Source organism: Vombatus ursinus, unplaced genomic scaffold (genome assembly GCF_900497805.2).
Source record: "Vombatus ursinus unplaced genomic scaffold, bare-nosed wombat genome assembly UNPS02014810.1, whole genome shotgun sequence".
Classification (NCBI taxonomy): domain Eukaryota; kingdom Metazoa; phylum Chordata; class Mammalia; order Diprotodontia; family Vombatidae; genus Vombatus; species Vombatus ursinus.
Window position 1 is genome coordinate 29131622 of NW_020954588.1, and position 15610 is coordinate 29147231.

Below are 15610 nucleotides of genomic sequence, written 5' to 3' on the forward strand. Positions count from 1 at the left end.
ACACACACAGACAATTGAGTATAGTACAGGGGTTCTAGCAAGGTGTCCCTGGTTAGATTCAAGAGGTCTATGAACTTGGATAGGGGGAAAAATTATATTGTTATTGTTATTTTGGTGTAATTGGTTTCCTTTGTAATCATGTGTTTTACTTGATACATTTAAAAACGTGATTCTGAGACGGGGTCCAAAGGCTTCACCAGACTGACTGCCAAAGAGATCCATGACACAGAAAAGGTTCAGAATTCCTGTTCTCACATGTCCTGGTACCCAAGTCTCACTGATTTCAATAAAGGTTTCCTTTTTGCACTGAGGATAGACAGTTTAGAGAGCTTATGTCCAAGAAAAGCAGCAAAAATCAGTCAATTGAAAAGCTAGTCATTCTGGAAAGATGTTTAGTTTTAACCATGAGTGCTCTGAGTGAAAATACCCTGATGATGAAATGTTATAGTCTTATAATAGCTGTGCCCCTGGTATTTTAAAAATGTGGAGGGGGGTGGAAGAGTCTTTCTGGTGATGCATGAAATTAAAGCTATTTTATTTCAACAGGAAAGAAGAATAAACTACGAGTTTACTATCTATCTTGGTTAAGAAATCGAATCCTGCACAATGATCCTGAAGTTGAAAAGAAACAAGGCTGGATCACTGTTGGGGACTTGGAAGGCTGTATACATTACAAAGTCGGTAAGTCACAGCATTGTGCTTATGAAGTATGGCAGAGTAGGTAGGGCATTGAACTTCGAGTCAGGAAGACCTGGGTTCAAATCCTGCCTAAGACACTTACCAGCTGTATGACACTAAGTCACTTAACCACTTGGTGCCTCAGTTTTCTCATTTGTAAAATTAGATGCTTAATTACCTCTAAAGGACCTTTCCACTTTTCATTTATGATCCTACAAATTTGATCATGTAACTCATGTTTTCTTGGTCTCAAACACAAATTTAGCCTGTGTTACAGTTTTCCCACGTAATAAACTTTGAGACCTTCATGGAAATCTTATTGCGATATGCCATCTAAATGTGACGCTAAATCTAGGAAAAGACTTCAAGTATTGACCCAGGAATAGGCTGTGTCCACACTAGCTAAGTTCAGAGGAATTCATTACCAGAAAATTAGTCAACAGCTAATGAAATGTTTTTGACCATAGGTACTCACAGAACCATCCACTTGTCATCCACAAATCAACAAGCATTTATTAAGCACCTTCTATATATGCCAGGTACTATTCTAGCCACTAGGATACAAAGACAAAAAAATGAAACAAACCCTGCCCTTCATGAGCTTACCAAAAAAAAACTTGTACACATTTAAGAAGGTAGAAAATAAATACATAATATGAAGTTGGATTCTGCCTTGGGTCAGTGCAGGGTATAGCACTGAGGTAATCATGACTATCCTACAACAGGGGTTCTTGACTGGGGTCCACAGACACCCAAGGATTCCCCTGATGGATGTCAGAAGTGACTGTGAACTTGAATGGGCAAACAAAAATGACCATTATGTTCACTAACCTCTAACTAAAATTTAGCATTTCCCTCCACTTTTTAAAAGCATTCTTCTAAGAGGGTCCCTAGGCTTCCCCAGCCTGCCACAGGCATCCATGACACAACCAAAGTTAAGAACCCTGTCCTAGCATTACTCTCGTCTATCTGTCCAGATCTGCACACACTGAGGACTTTTTACTACATATCACCAGTATGGAGCTCTTTGCATTATTTCCCTTATCATACTTATGTCATCATAGTGCTTGGCACATAGTAGGCCCTTAACAACTCCTTGATGATTGACTGACTGATGCTTCCTTCATTTCCAAGCACGTCAGTTCCATGATTTTTATTTTTTTTAAATTTCTTTTACTTTCAAGTCACAGAACAAAACAAGCATTTCCATAACACCGTACAATGAAAAAGATGATTGCACATGAAACTGCAAGTCTACCACGTACAACTTGCTATTCCTTCCAAATATATAACAGTTATCATGTGAATTTCTTTTATTTTTCTTTTTTTTCTTCCTTCCCCCCACCCTGCCCTAGAGATGGCTACCCTTGAACATAAATAGGTATATACACACATACACATACACATATATATGTAAAATTATTCCATATGTACTTCTATTTATTAATTCTTTCTCTTGATATAGGTAGCAACTTTCTTCATATGTCCTTTATTTTTAATTTGTGTATTTATAATTATCTAAATGGCTTAGTCACTCAAAGTCATCCTTAAAACAATACTGCTGTTACTGTATACAATGTTATTTTGTTTCTACTTACTTTGCTCATCATGTCATGCAGATCTTTCCATGCCTTTCTAAAATCATTGAGTTCATGATTTCTTATACCATAGTAGTGTTTCTTCACAACCATCAATTGGGGAATGGCTGAACAAGTTCCATGATTTTTAAATGTGCATGTGGTACAAACACAGCTCCAGGTCCCAAGCAGTTCCCATTGCTAAAGAAACAGATAGATGCATGGACCTCAGGGTCATCTTTATGACCATCAGTGTAAGGGGTAGATGATACTTTGCCTGAAAATCACTACAGAGGGAATTATCCTAGGAAAAACACAAGAGTACTACTTCATAGAGACCCAGGACACACCCCCAGACTTGTCTAAAATAGCTTTGGGGAGAAAACAACTGCCAGCTTTCCTCACACATTCCCTACTGGCAGATTTTTTTCTCTCGGTTTTTATCCTGAGAAGGAACACATTTCTGACACACCAGACCATAAGAAGAGTTAACATTTATATAATGCTTTGAGGTTTGCAGAGCACTTAACATTTGGTTTTCTCAATAACCCTGTGAGGTGGATGCTATTGATATCCCCATTTTACAACATTTTTACCACCTGTCAGCCTTCTTTATCTACAGTACATGTCACTGACCCATAGAAAGGCAAGCAAGAGAATATAGATAATGATTTTCAAATCACCATTACTATTAGTGATTCATAGCTAAGATCTGCTGACAGAAAAGGAAATTCCTAATCTTTGTGGGGGGAGGGGAGTGGTGTGGGGAACATTCCCCAAGTTAGGTCAACATGCCTGTGCAGATGGTGTAGCAGAAAGAGTACCAACTCTAGAGTCAGAGCACCTGGCTTTAATGCCTAACTCTTTTGCTTACTACTCATGTGACCTTGGGCAAGTACCTTAACTTCTGTGGTCCTCAGTTTCCTCATCTGTAAAATGATGGGGATAGCTTGGATGCTTTTCAGGTCCCCCTTCTAGCTTTAAATCAGTCATCTTATGATAAGACCTCAAATTAGGAGGGACCTCAGAGATCCAATTAGTTTAACACCTTCATTTTACAGTTGAGGAAACAGGTTCAAAGAGGTGAAGGGCGTTATCCAGGGTCACACAGGTAGTAAGCAACAGAGTGTGGATTCTAACTTAGATTCTTTCACTCCCAAGCTAGTATCCCTCCCATATTACCAAGCTATCTTCCACATAGAAAATTGCACTCTTGCCTGTGTTATATAGGGAAATTAGGCAACTTGATAAGAACCAATGCATTTCTTTTACTCATGGTAGCTTTTTTTTTTCAATTTCAGTGAAATATGAACGGATCAAATTCTTGGTGATTGCCTTGAAGAATGCCGTGGAGATATATGCGTGGGCTCCTAAGCCATACCACAAGTTCATGGCATTTAAGGTAAGTGGTAGCATCATTACCAATTAGACTGATCTTTTGTCTTGCACGTCTAGCACTAAACCTCTCCTTGTGCAAGATGCAGACACTGCCTTCCATGCCCGGTGCCATCATTTCCATATCTACTATATGGATTTAGCAAGGGTAGGGTTACTTTTTAGGCCAAATTTCTTGCCTTTTGACATACTGGAAATTTTCCAAGCTAATATCTCCTTGGTACTCTCCTCCTCCTCTTCTGAGAAATATTATCATCCCCCCAAACAGCATTTATAATGTGTGTCCATGTCTGTGAGCAAGAAAAATGCCTGTCCTCCATCTTCCCTGGAAACATATAAGGTCATAGAAGTTGGTCCTGGAAAGGCTTGAGAAATCAGCTGATCTAACCTCCTTTGATAAATGAAGAATGTGAGGTACAGAGGGGTGAGGCAAACCTGCCCCAAGTTACACAGGCTATATGAAAGAGAGCCAGAATTTGAATTCAGATTCTCAGATGGCAAATTCAGTGTTGACTTTGCCAAACAACCACTCTTCACTGAAAGCCAAAAGTTGTCCATGGCAGAGTGTGCTGCATGGAAGACTGTCCCCCTAAGAGCTGTGTGGTGTAGTTCAAAGGATGCCAGACAGAGAATCAGGAGACCTCATTCCCAGCTCTACATTTCATTTTAGCTGTGTGACCTTGAGTAAGTGACTTGTTTTCTCTGGCCCTTGGTTTCCGCATCTAAAAAAGAAAGTCGCTACGGTCCCATCACGCTCTAACATTCTGTAGCTCTGGGATTGTTAAAGATAAAAGGCACTTCAGCTGACGTAAATTTAAGACTTGAGATGAGTTTTGAAAACAATGGATCTTCGTGAAGCCTTTCTCTCTTCAGCAAAGATTCTCTTAATTCAAATAACTCATTGTATAAAAGATCACAAGCTCGAAGCTAGAAGGGGCCTTATAAGTCTTCTAGTCTACCCCTCTCATTTTGCAGATGAGGAAACTGAGGCACAAAGAGGTGAGATGCTCTGCTGAAGGGTCATACAATAAATGGCAGAGCCAACAGTCAACCCTTGGTCTTCTGTCCATAAATGCAGGACTCTTACCTTACACCACTATACTATATATACTTATATACATACATACATATATACATATATATGTATATATATATATCCATATTGCTTTTTAAATAAAATGCTGAAGTGCTTTCAAACAAATTCTAATTATGTTGACTAGTGAAAATGACTTTGTTCTTTGGAAACTTATTTTCATCTTTTTTTTCCCCTTTTCAGTTTTAATTTTGCTCTCATTTTCAATATCGGTTGGGTCTGCACTCACTGTGGTTGCCCTGGTTGGACTGAACCACAGGGGTCTCATTCAAGCAGACTTTTAAAGGCTAAACACACTAGTAGAAAGGAGACTGGTCCTTCCAGATGCCTTGTTGTCTGGGGAGCCCTGGCAGTGGATAATAGCAGATTTTCATTAATTCTTTCATATTCCTTCCCCAACATTTTCCCCACTCTGAGCTTTCTATTCTCCTTTTTTGTCCTTTTGCTCATGTAGGCACTGGGGTTTCTTGTGCTAATGTGGGGGCAGTCCTCTCTGCTGAGTCACTTCATCCTTCACATGTACCGCTGGCACAAATGGCTCATTAGCTATGTACTCAAAAGGCACATTTGTCAGCAGAAATGGGCTTTCCTTTCCTTCTCTTTCCATCCCCCTGCCACTATATTACTTCTTTTGAAGTTTTGTTTTGTTAGAACAATCAAACAGTACTTAAGGGAAGGGTTCCCGAAGGGTGCATGTTTGTGCTGTCTGGCAAAATTCTTGCACATAAAAACTTTGTCATTCATGGTCTCCCAATTCTCTCCTAAGCTTCAGTCCCACATCACCAACTGTCTATAGGATATTTCCATCTGGATTTCCCATAGATATCTTAAATTCAACATGTTGAAAAAGAAGTCCTTATCTTTTCCCCACACCCAGTCCTTTCTTCCAAACTTCCATGTTTCTGACAAGGGCACCACCATCCTTCCAGTCTCCCATATTCTCATCCTCAGCATTATCCTCCCTTCCTCAGTCACCCTCACCTCACTTATATCAGCAGTGACCAGATCCTGGCTTTCCTTACATCCTTCCCCTTCCCACTGCTCACACAGTCTCCATCCTAGTTCAGGCCCCCATCACTTCTTACCTGGATTATTGTAATATTCTCCTAATTGGTTGCCCTTCCTCAAGTCTCTTCCCACTCCAATCTATCCTCCACTCAGCTCTCAAAGTGATTTTCCTGAAGCTCTTGTCTGTCCATGTCACTTCCCTACTCAACAAACTCAAGAATCTCTGAGACAAAACATAAATACTTCTCTTTGACTTTTAAAAACCTTCACAAGCTGGTCCCCCATTCTGCTTTCCTAGCCTTTATTCCACTTTCTACTTTCTACAATATAGCCATGCTGACCATCATCTTCATCCATGACTCTCCCATCTCTCATGTCTGTGCCTCTGTACTGGCCATCCCCCCATACCTAGGATGTACTCCCTTCTGCTTCCTTCTGCCTCACAACATCTCTTTCTTCCTTCGAGTCTTAGCTCATTCTGTGTTTTCTACATGAAGCCTTTCTTGATTCCAGTCCCCCATAATTCTAGGCCTATGTACTCTACATGTACTTATACATGTGCATGCTGTCTCTCCTGATAGAATGGAAATTGCTTGAGGACAGGAATTGTTATACTTTTGTTTTCATGTACCCAGCACTGGTACAGTGACTGACATACAATAGACAATAAATTCTGGTTGATTGATTGAAGGTCTCCACTCCATTCTAGTTTGACAGTCAGGTTGATAGGCATCTTGAAAACAAAGGCAAAGAACACACAAAATTCTTACTATCCCTCAGAATTGCTATATCATGAGGTCCCCTACTAATTTGTGAACTCCTTGAGGATTTGAGATCTTTGTTGAGATCTTGTCACATTCATCCTTATACAATAGATACTTAGTAAGAGTTTGAATGATGGATGGATGGATGAATAGATGAATGAATGTGAATGAATGAATGAACTCTGGCTATAGGCAAAAGAATAAAAGGCAAGAGCTTCAACAGCCAGAGCAACTTCTATAGCAAAGAAGTTATCTGAAGTCTAACTTTTATATTGTTAAATGCTTCTAAGGGAACACAGATAGGTAAGTAAGGACTTCAGATAACCTGTGAATTAAATGGCTTAAGATTAGTATCAAACTCAGCCTAGTTCCTCAATTTCTGAAACCTGGAAGTTAATGTCCACTAGACCATTAGAAAACACTAGAAATAACACTGTTGGTGTAGTATAGAGACTAACAAAAGTGTTGTCTAAAGTCTTTTGCAGATCTCCAGCACAAGCCCCTACTTGTTGACCTTACAGTAGAAGAAGGTCAAAGGTTAAAGGTTATTTTTGGATCACACACTGGTTTCCACGTGATTGATGTAGATTCGGGAAATTCTTATGATATCTACATCCCGTCCCATGTAAGTCCATAGAATGTTTGTGAGCATGGCAGAGATTGGCCATATGACAGCTTGGCTGGATGATGGAGAGGTGTTTTTATAAATTACTGCTCAGAATCTTGCCTGCCTCTACTCTCCAAGTACCAAATGTTACTTTCTGATACTTTATCTAATGCATATTAACAAATCACTGAGATATAATAGTCTTTACTTAACTAAATACCATGTGCAAATTCGATCAGTGGCATATAAGCTCCTTAGGACAGAAACTGTATTTCCTTTTGTTTTATTTTGTTTTTGTCCCCAATGCCAGCAAAATACCTTGCCCATAGCTTAATAAATGCTTGTTGGATTGGATTTTTGGAAACCCATCTTTGTAACTGCTTGAAGATGGTGTTTTCATCTAAGGAATTGTTCCATGATAGAAAGTATTTGACAACCTCAATGTGGCATCTTTGGAACCATAGATAGAAATAGACATAGGGAATTCCCTTCAAGAAGACAGGTGTCATTGATGTCATTGAACACAGAGGTTTTCTCTGTTTCAAGAAAAACCTTCTCATCTCAGTTGTTTCTGGTTCCCATCTCATTGTTTGACAAGTTTATTCTAGAGATAACTTGCCCATGATTACAGGTTGGTGATGAGAGTTGTGTCTTTTCTGCAGTCCGATAGCAAATATGTCGCGATAACGTCCTTGCTCTACTCTAGTTTGCTAGGTAGTCTTCACAGTATGTTTATATAGAGGATAAGGGCTGTACTTGTGACTTCATTTGGAAAGAGAACTCCTAAAGAATGAACTTTCACTACTAATGCAGGTCAGCACCTTTTCAATGACTCAGCAGCCTTGGAGAGTCGTCTAGAGCAATAAGCAATTTAAGTGCCTTGCCATGGGTAACTCAGTTATTATGTGTCAGAAGCAAGACTTAAAACTCAAGTCTTCCTGATCACACAGACAGCTCTCTATCTACTTTCCCAAGGTGCCTCGGATGTTGTAGAAAGGAAGATATCTGAGCATATACATTCTGGCCCAGGGTGCCTTCAATCAGCCTCCGCTACCTCATCCTACTATTAGATGCCACCTGTCATTTCAAGCAGTAAAAATTATGTTCTTTTTTCAATAGAGAAGGCTCTTCTTTCCTAAAAGAGTTGACACCTTGATGGTTGGGTTGGGGTAAATGTAAGAAATTTCTGTCTTTAGATCTAAAGCTAAAAACAAAGAAAATGAGAGTATTTCCTTGGGATCTTTGTTTGGGATGGTTTCTTATCTGAAGCCTTTAGCTCCCTCCATGTAATTATAACCTTTTCTTTAAATTCTAGATTCAGGGTAATATCACTCCTCATGCTATTGTCATCCTACCTAAAACGGATGGAATGGAAATGCTCGTTTGCTATGAGGATGAGGGGGTGTACGTGAACACCTATGGCCGGATCACTAAAGATGTGGTGCTCCAGTGGGGAGAAATGCCCACCTCTGTGGGTAGGTTAACACTTCCTTTTCTCCTTCAACAGTTACACCCCCAAATTGACACGCAAGTCAAGAAAAGTGAGACAACCATTTGAGTCCACAAAACAGTCTGTGAAATTACACTTGTAAGACCTGCTCTGTATGTGTATGGCAAATTGTATGTCATGTTTGTGGTTTAAATGTGAACAGATACTGTAAGCTATTGCCCATCTAATGTTTTTAATGCAGTTTTGGAAATTCCTTTTGACAGCCTACATTCATTCCAATCAAATAATGGGCTGGGGAGAGAAAGCTATTGAGATCCGTTCAGTGGAAACAGGACATTTGGATGGAGTATTTATGCATAAGCGAGCTCAAAGGTTAAAGTTTCTATGTGAAAGAAATGATAAGGTAAATCCGTTTCAACATTTGCATTAGTGTTTGCATTTTAAGAGACTACCAGGTACCTGTGAAACCTTCCTTTTCCTTTACAAACTCAATTTAGTCAGATTAGGGTTAAGCAATGTAATTTAATCCATGTGAACAATTAAATGTATAATACACACACACACACACACACACACACACACACGCATGCATACACATCCCTGTGACATACAAGCAACATAAAATAATTTTGGAAAGCTTTGTAGGCCAAGTGATCATTCAGCAATAAAATAAATCACACTTGGTGCAAAATAGATCTGGATTCCTACTCAAGACCGATTAGAACAGTTAGCCTTGCACTTCTAAACTCGTGGTGGCTGGTTTTGTATTTCTATGTGTAGATTTTTTTAAAAATCACTATCAATATTTGACCTATCACATGGCTTTTTTGACAGTTAAATGTAAAAAATTCAAATACAGAATATACCCTTTAAACAAGACCAATTTTATTTCACCCGTATCCTAGAAACACATTCACATTCACAAACAAATAGAAATTTGACTAATGACATTGCCTGTATCATTCCAACAAGGCTTCTCTGAAGTGACACATGAGAAAAATATGTCCTACTGAAAATAGCCTAATCATTCATGGTCAGTAACTACCAAGGACTTTTCTGGGGCAGGACCAACTTTATCTTACCCTCTCCCCTTAGGGTAAGCCAAAGTTTACTATCAGCTGAGCTGTTAACACTTTTGAATTAGTCCCTGCTGGCTACCCAAAAAACATTCCTGAAATGCTTTCCCAGATAACAGCTGATGGAGGAAAGAACTCAGTGAGGTAGAGAGAGAGTCATCTTGGCCATGCACCCAACTAAAATCCAGAGTAGTCTCAGACTAAGCTTTGGGGTATACCTCTGAACCAGACCAGATCCTAATTATCTATTCTGGTTTGGAATGGTTCAGAAGGGTGTTTCCAGGGTTGCTTACCAAGGTATTTTCAAAGTTCAGCCCTACTCTAGAAAAGACACAAACACCTAGCAAAAATTCAGAACCAACTCAAGCTCTCTTGAAACCAGGGATGAGCTTGACGAGCCTGGCTTATTCTGATCAAGACAGATTCCTGCGACTTGTCCAAGATAGGCCCACACCTTTAGGATTTCACTGACACCATATCAGCCACTGGGCCTTGGGGTGTGGAAGCCAGGCATCCGCCATGAGACACATAGAGCTTAGGATCCCAGAATTATATTCTGTGATATTCAACAAAAAGTTGCCTTCCTTGCATAATAGAAATTCTCTATAATATGGAGGAAGTTAGTGTGACCATGGACAGTACCCTCCCTGACTTTCCAGTGTTTTGGAGAAGGCAGCTGTTGCTGTCTTCATTATGAGGGGAACCTTACAAAAAGTCCCTTTATGGGCTAAGGATACTTGTTTGCTGGTACAAGCGATTCATTGAAATTCAGCTTAGGCTGGTAGCAACTAAAACATACTACCTTTCCCCCAGCAAAATGGGTTGGCAGCCTCCTGTCTCCACATCCTTATCCTAGATGCCATCTAGCATGCCAAGGTTCACTGGAAAGCCAGAAGGTGACCCTTGGCTACTCTGATTTTTAATTTTCTTGATGTGTGGCACAATTATCGAAACCTGAAGTTGAATGTCTGTAATAACTATTAAATTTAGAGTATTCCTGTTTAGTCAGAGCACCCATCCCAGGTAGCCTGTGGCCCTCATTAAAGGAATACAGAATTTGAGGATCTGAGGCTAGAATTCCCACACATCATATAGGCATTCCACATAGCTTTTTGAACATCTAAACCCTCCTACAAAAGGGGATTTTACAAGGTCGATCCTCTAAAAAGAGAGTCCCTTCAGCACCAATCACTTGGCCTAAAAATGATAACAATAATAATGATGATGATAAACCTATGAAAGCAAAAGCATTTCTATCCTGCACTGTATCACATGGCACTTTATAAACACTGATCACTGAGTCTTAAAAACTAATATATCATAACAAGGACAAAACATGTATGAGGAAAATGGATGGACGGTTGAAAAAGAGAAAATTAAAAAGGCCATGTGATTGAACTAATTCTTTTTTAATTTCAAACAGGTATTTTTTGCATCCGTGCGATCTGGAGGAAGTAGCCAAGTGTTTTTCATGACCCTCAACAGAAATTCCATGATGAACTGGTAGCAGATGAACACTTGGCACTCATCATCATGGCGTTGTTTCTCTATTAAAAGAACATGACACGTGTGGACTTATGCCAGTCTAGAGGCAGATACAGAAGGCTTGGTTGAACGCACTGCTTCCCCCTTCCTCCACTCCCACCTCTCCCTTCCCTTCTCACACCCTCTTCTCCCACCATATACAGTCCATCCTTCATTGTTGCAGCCTGTTTGAGAAAGAGAGAGAGACAAGAGGGAGGAATTTCTCGGAGAGCACCAAGAATGCGGCACTGTCTCTGAACAGAGATGGACCATGAGCACTTCGGCGCTGGGGATGTAAACATTGTGTGGTCTTTTATTCTGCTGTGTTACAGTGGGTTATGACTCTTTGCTTTAAAAAAAAAAAAAAAAACAAAGCTTCTTGGTCCCTTACTTTATATGAATGGGGAAGGAAATGGTGTTGAAAAAAATGAATCTTCTTCGGATTCTGTCTGCCTGCTAGCGTTAAGTATGCAGAATGTTGTAAAATTACCAATTTTGAATGGTGAGAGACAGCACAATAAATGTACCTTATCTCTCTCCTCTGAAGGCCATAACTGTATAGCTGGGTAATTTTAGCAATCTTTTGCCTTCACCAACCTAAAGGTTGATTTTTGACAGCAACTAGTTAATGAATTTTTAAAAAGAGAAGAAAAATACTAGTTTTTCCCCTCTTTTGGGAAATAGATTTTAAATGGCTAAACTACTAGCCTTAGACTAATAAATCAACTACCATTTTTGTCAGTCTGTCAGTCCATATTTTCATATGGACCTTACATAATGGTGCGTGTTGATGGGGTAGTAGTGCCATATGGTTGAGTTGGCTCTGGAGATGGAGGGAATCTTTAGCACATCTTTTTCCCACAGCTTGATTATGCAACAGGTTAGGGCAAAAGACCAGGAGGGCAAATGGGTTTCAGAGAAAGGAAGAAGAGCTTTTGGAAAAAAATATGCCATGATATTTACAAGAATGCACAAATCCTCTTGGGCTAAGAGCTCACCTGGCTTAGGCATCATTTTGCCTGGACTTTGGTTGATGTACCCCAATCCTGCCGGGGAAATTGAGGTGTGGGTGACAGCTTGGTTTTGTTCTACCCCATCTCTTTCTTCTGTGGGTGCCACTTTCTAGAGATGAAAACTGTGACTTTAAACAAACAAACATAAATAAAGTAAAAGCTTCTGAGCTGCCTATAGTCTCTTTGGGTTGGTAAGAAAAAAAGACAACCTGAGAAAAAGCAGGCATCATTAGGCCCAGAAGTTACAGAACTTGGAAGCAGGGTTTTGGCCAAAATTCTGAGACCCTAAATCATTTTACCTTCCTCTAAATTACCCAACATACAGTGAACAACATCTGTGCAGAAATATATATGTATTTAGTTCAGGTTGAATTGTGTCCTTATAAACTTACTCAGATGATTTCCATTTTTTACGTGTCTCGGATTTTTTGGTTTGTCTGTTTACTAGCTACAAGCATGGCTGCCTGTGGTCTCAAGGTGTTGCATAACGATACCTGTGTTGCGCTTCCTGTTTTAACCTACCTCGTTTTGTTTGTTTTTGTTTTGCTGTTCATCACAGCAGTGTTATCTCCAGGAGACATATAGAGAGCTCAATTGGCAATCTCAGGTGTATTTAATATTTAAAAAAAAACAAAACAGTAATCGATCAAATTTGAATCTTTGAATAATGAAAAAAAAATCAATGGCATTTGTTCCCAAGAGATCACAACAGTTACAGTAATGGATTGCTGAATCTATTATTCTAATGATTTTGCCTAAAATAAATGAGCGGCTGGATGAGCTGTTAATGTGAACAAAATACAAATTAGAGACCCGGTGGTGCTATAGTTTGATAATTGGGAGGTAGGGGGAGTGGGGGAAGGGAGAATATTCATGTTACATTGTGAAATAATTCCAAAGGGCCAAGGGGCCTAAGTCATTAACCTTTGGTTTGGAGCAGGTAACCAGAAGAAATTGAACGAAGAACCCTCTCTGATTGATCAGGGAGGTGTCCTCATTTGGGGTTTCCAAAATCAGTGCAATTCTCCAATGCTCATTTGCACTGCTCACACCAGTCCAGTGCAACAAATTCAGCAATAACTTTTCTGATTGAACTTAGCAACTATTCTAACTGTTGTACGCTGTCGTGAAGAAGGAACAGCGATCTTGGTCTTGATACTGGCTAGGATTGCCACCAGCTCTTTATATTGCTGCTGGTATTTTAAATCAGAGGCTTCTTGAATTATGTTGCAAATGGATATATATATTTTTTTTCCTAAGCGACAAGTTCGGAACTCACAGCTTTAAATGATTTTTTTATTGTGGGTCTTTGGGTACAGTTAAGAAATAAAAGGGAATCATTGTGTTTAAACATAAGGTAGTTTGTGAATGTATTTTTTCAAACCTAGATTCATTGAAACAGAACCATGAGAAAATTATTCATGCAGTTGTGTTTACAGTATGTACATTAACATAAAATAGGACCTGAGCATTTTTGGTGCCAACAATAAAACACACAAGTTCAACATCGAGCCATGCCTATTATATTTTTGTACTGAGCCTTTTCCATTCAGCAGCCTCAATGATGCACTTAGGATGCACAAGGCATTGTGTTATAAGTGCTGGACTTTCCACTGGGTGCTAACTATAGGCAAATCCCATGACTCTCAGATCCCCTGACTAGTATGTCCTTTCCCCCATCCTTAAGTCATTCAAAGAATTTTCATGGAGCCCATGCTCATTTAGACAATTAAAAATTCATCTTCTTCCATCAGATCTGGGCTCCTGACTCAGCGGCCCTGGGGCCTGGCTCATTGAAGAACATCTTTTTTTTTTTTCTTTCTTTTTTGTTTTTATGTTTTTGAGATTAGGTCTCTCTATCATACCCAGACAGGGTGAGAACACTCACAGGCCTGACCCCATTGCAGATCTGCATGGAATCTTTGGCTTGTTCTCTTTCCAACCTGGGTTGCATTGACCCTCCCTAGGCAGCATGGTGGTCACCTTGAAGAAAGCCTCAATATTTGCCCTTTGTGACTTTTTTCAAGACTGGTTCTTCCTGTCTTGCCCAGGCTAGAGAATTCAATGGCCAATGTGGGGGTTGATCTTGGTTGGTACCTCCAGGCAACCTGATGGCCCTCTGATCCCAGTGGCTTGTCAAATTGGTTCCAGACTCAGTGTGGACACTTTAGCCAGTTTTAGGCAACTCAAAACTCCTGAATTTAAACAACTCACCAGTTCCGTCCTTCCCAGCACCAGGGATTACAGGCATGCTCCACTATACCTTATACCCTAATGTTTCTTGATTTGTTGGTTTTTAAAGATACTTTTAAGTTAACTCCTCAAAAAATAGTATTTTTTAGTTCCCCCCCACTCTTGATGGTTAGTTTATAGAATTAATTTTCTTTTGATATAAAAAAGAAGAGTGTAATTCTTTTTTTTTTTTTGGAAAATACCAGTAGGATTCCAGAAGCTCGCTATATCTCTTACTACCTGGTTGTCCAGTAAAAAGCCATTGAGGTGTCCTGCATTCCTCCTGTCAGGATGAGGTAGAAGGCATTCTTGTACTGAGGGACAAGATGACCTCTAAGGTCCTGTCCAACCCATAGATTTTAGGCTCTGAGATTTAATGATAGCACTCCAAATGCCAATGTCATTCAGTTCATTGCAGATGCCTATACATAGCCCATTGGACATGAGGATATAATCAAAGGGTTGGATCATAATTGGTACTAAGGTGGCTGATGTGGCTACATTCCTTTTTTTTTCTTTTTTCTTTCTTTGGGGGGGACACTCAGGGTTAAGTGACTTGCCCAGGGTCACACAGCTAGTAAGTGTCAAGTGTCTGAGGCCAGACTAGAACTCAGGTCCTCCTGACTCCAAGGCCAGAGCTCTATCCACTTCGCCACCCAGCTGCCTCGTGGCTACATTTCTTATGCAAGAACTAGCTTTTTCTGAGGGCTGACAGCATATTTTTTTTTTAAAAAAAAGTATTTTATTGATGTCTTAGTTTTATACATCAAAGCCACATCCCTACATACCCCCCTTGTAACACTGAAAGAAAAAAGTAAAACAAAACCTGCTAGGAAAGTGGCTTCATCTGACCATGTAGACATGTCCTGTCACACTCACATTTGTAATCCAAGGACCTGAGTTTAAATTCTGGCTCTGACACTTGGTGATGAATTTGGGCAAGTCATTTAACTTCCCTAAGCCTCAGTTTCCTCATCTGTAAAATGAGGAGGTTGGGCTAGACGAGCTTTCAGGTCCCTTCCGACTCTAAATCTAATATCTCCTGAGCTTGTGAAGCTTTAAGTACATTTTTATGGCTCCATCTGGGGTAGATTGTCTCAGAGAATTATTTTCTTGGAGAATTTATTCTTTGTAGACTTAGGAAATTCTCAAAGAGGACTCAAATCTGCTTGTTACACAAGATTCTCATGAGG

General features: G+C 39.8%; 1 protein-coding gene across 5 annotated transcripts in view; it reads left to right on the forward strand.

Moving 5' to 3' along the window:
• Positions 1-13696, forward strand: part of TNIK (TRAF2 and NCK interacting kinase) — a 415560-nt gene extending 401864 nt beyond the window's left edge. For all 5 annotated transcript variants that reach the window (XM_027875754.1, XM_027875755.1, XM_027875758.1 and 2 more), the window contains 6 exons: positions 547-681; positions 3557-3657; positions 6991-7140; positions 8438-8597; positions 8836-8975; positions 11072-13696. In XM_027875754.1, coding sequence (XP_027731555.1) covers positions 547-681; positions 3557-3657; positions 6991-7140; positions 8438-8597; positions 8836-8975; positions 11072-11155 — 770 coding nt within the window. In that variant the 3' untranslated portion in view covers positions 11156-13696. The remainder of the gene's footprint in view (positions 1-546; positions 682-3556; positions 3658-6990; positions 7141-8437; positions 8598-8835; positions 8976-11071) is intronic.
• Positions 13697-15610: the final 1914 nt, after the last annotated feature.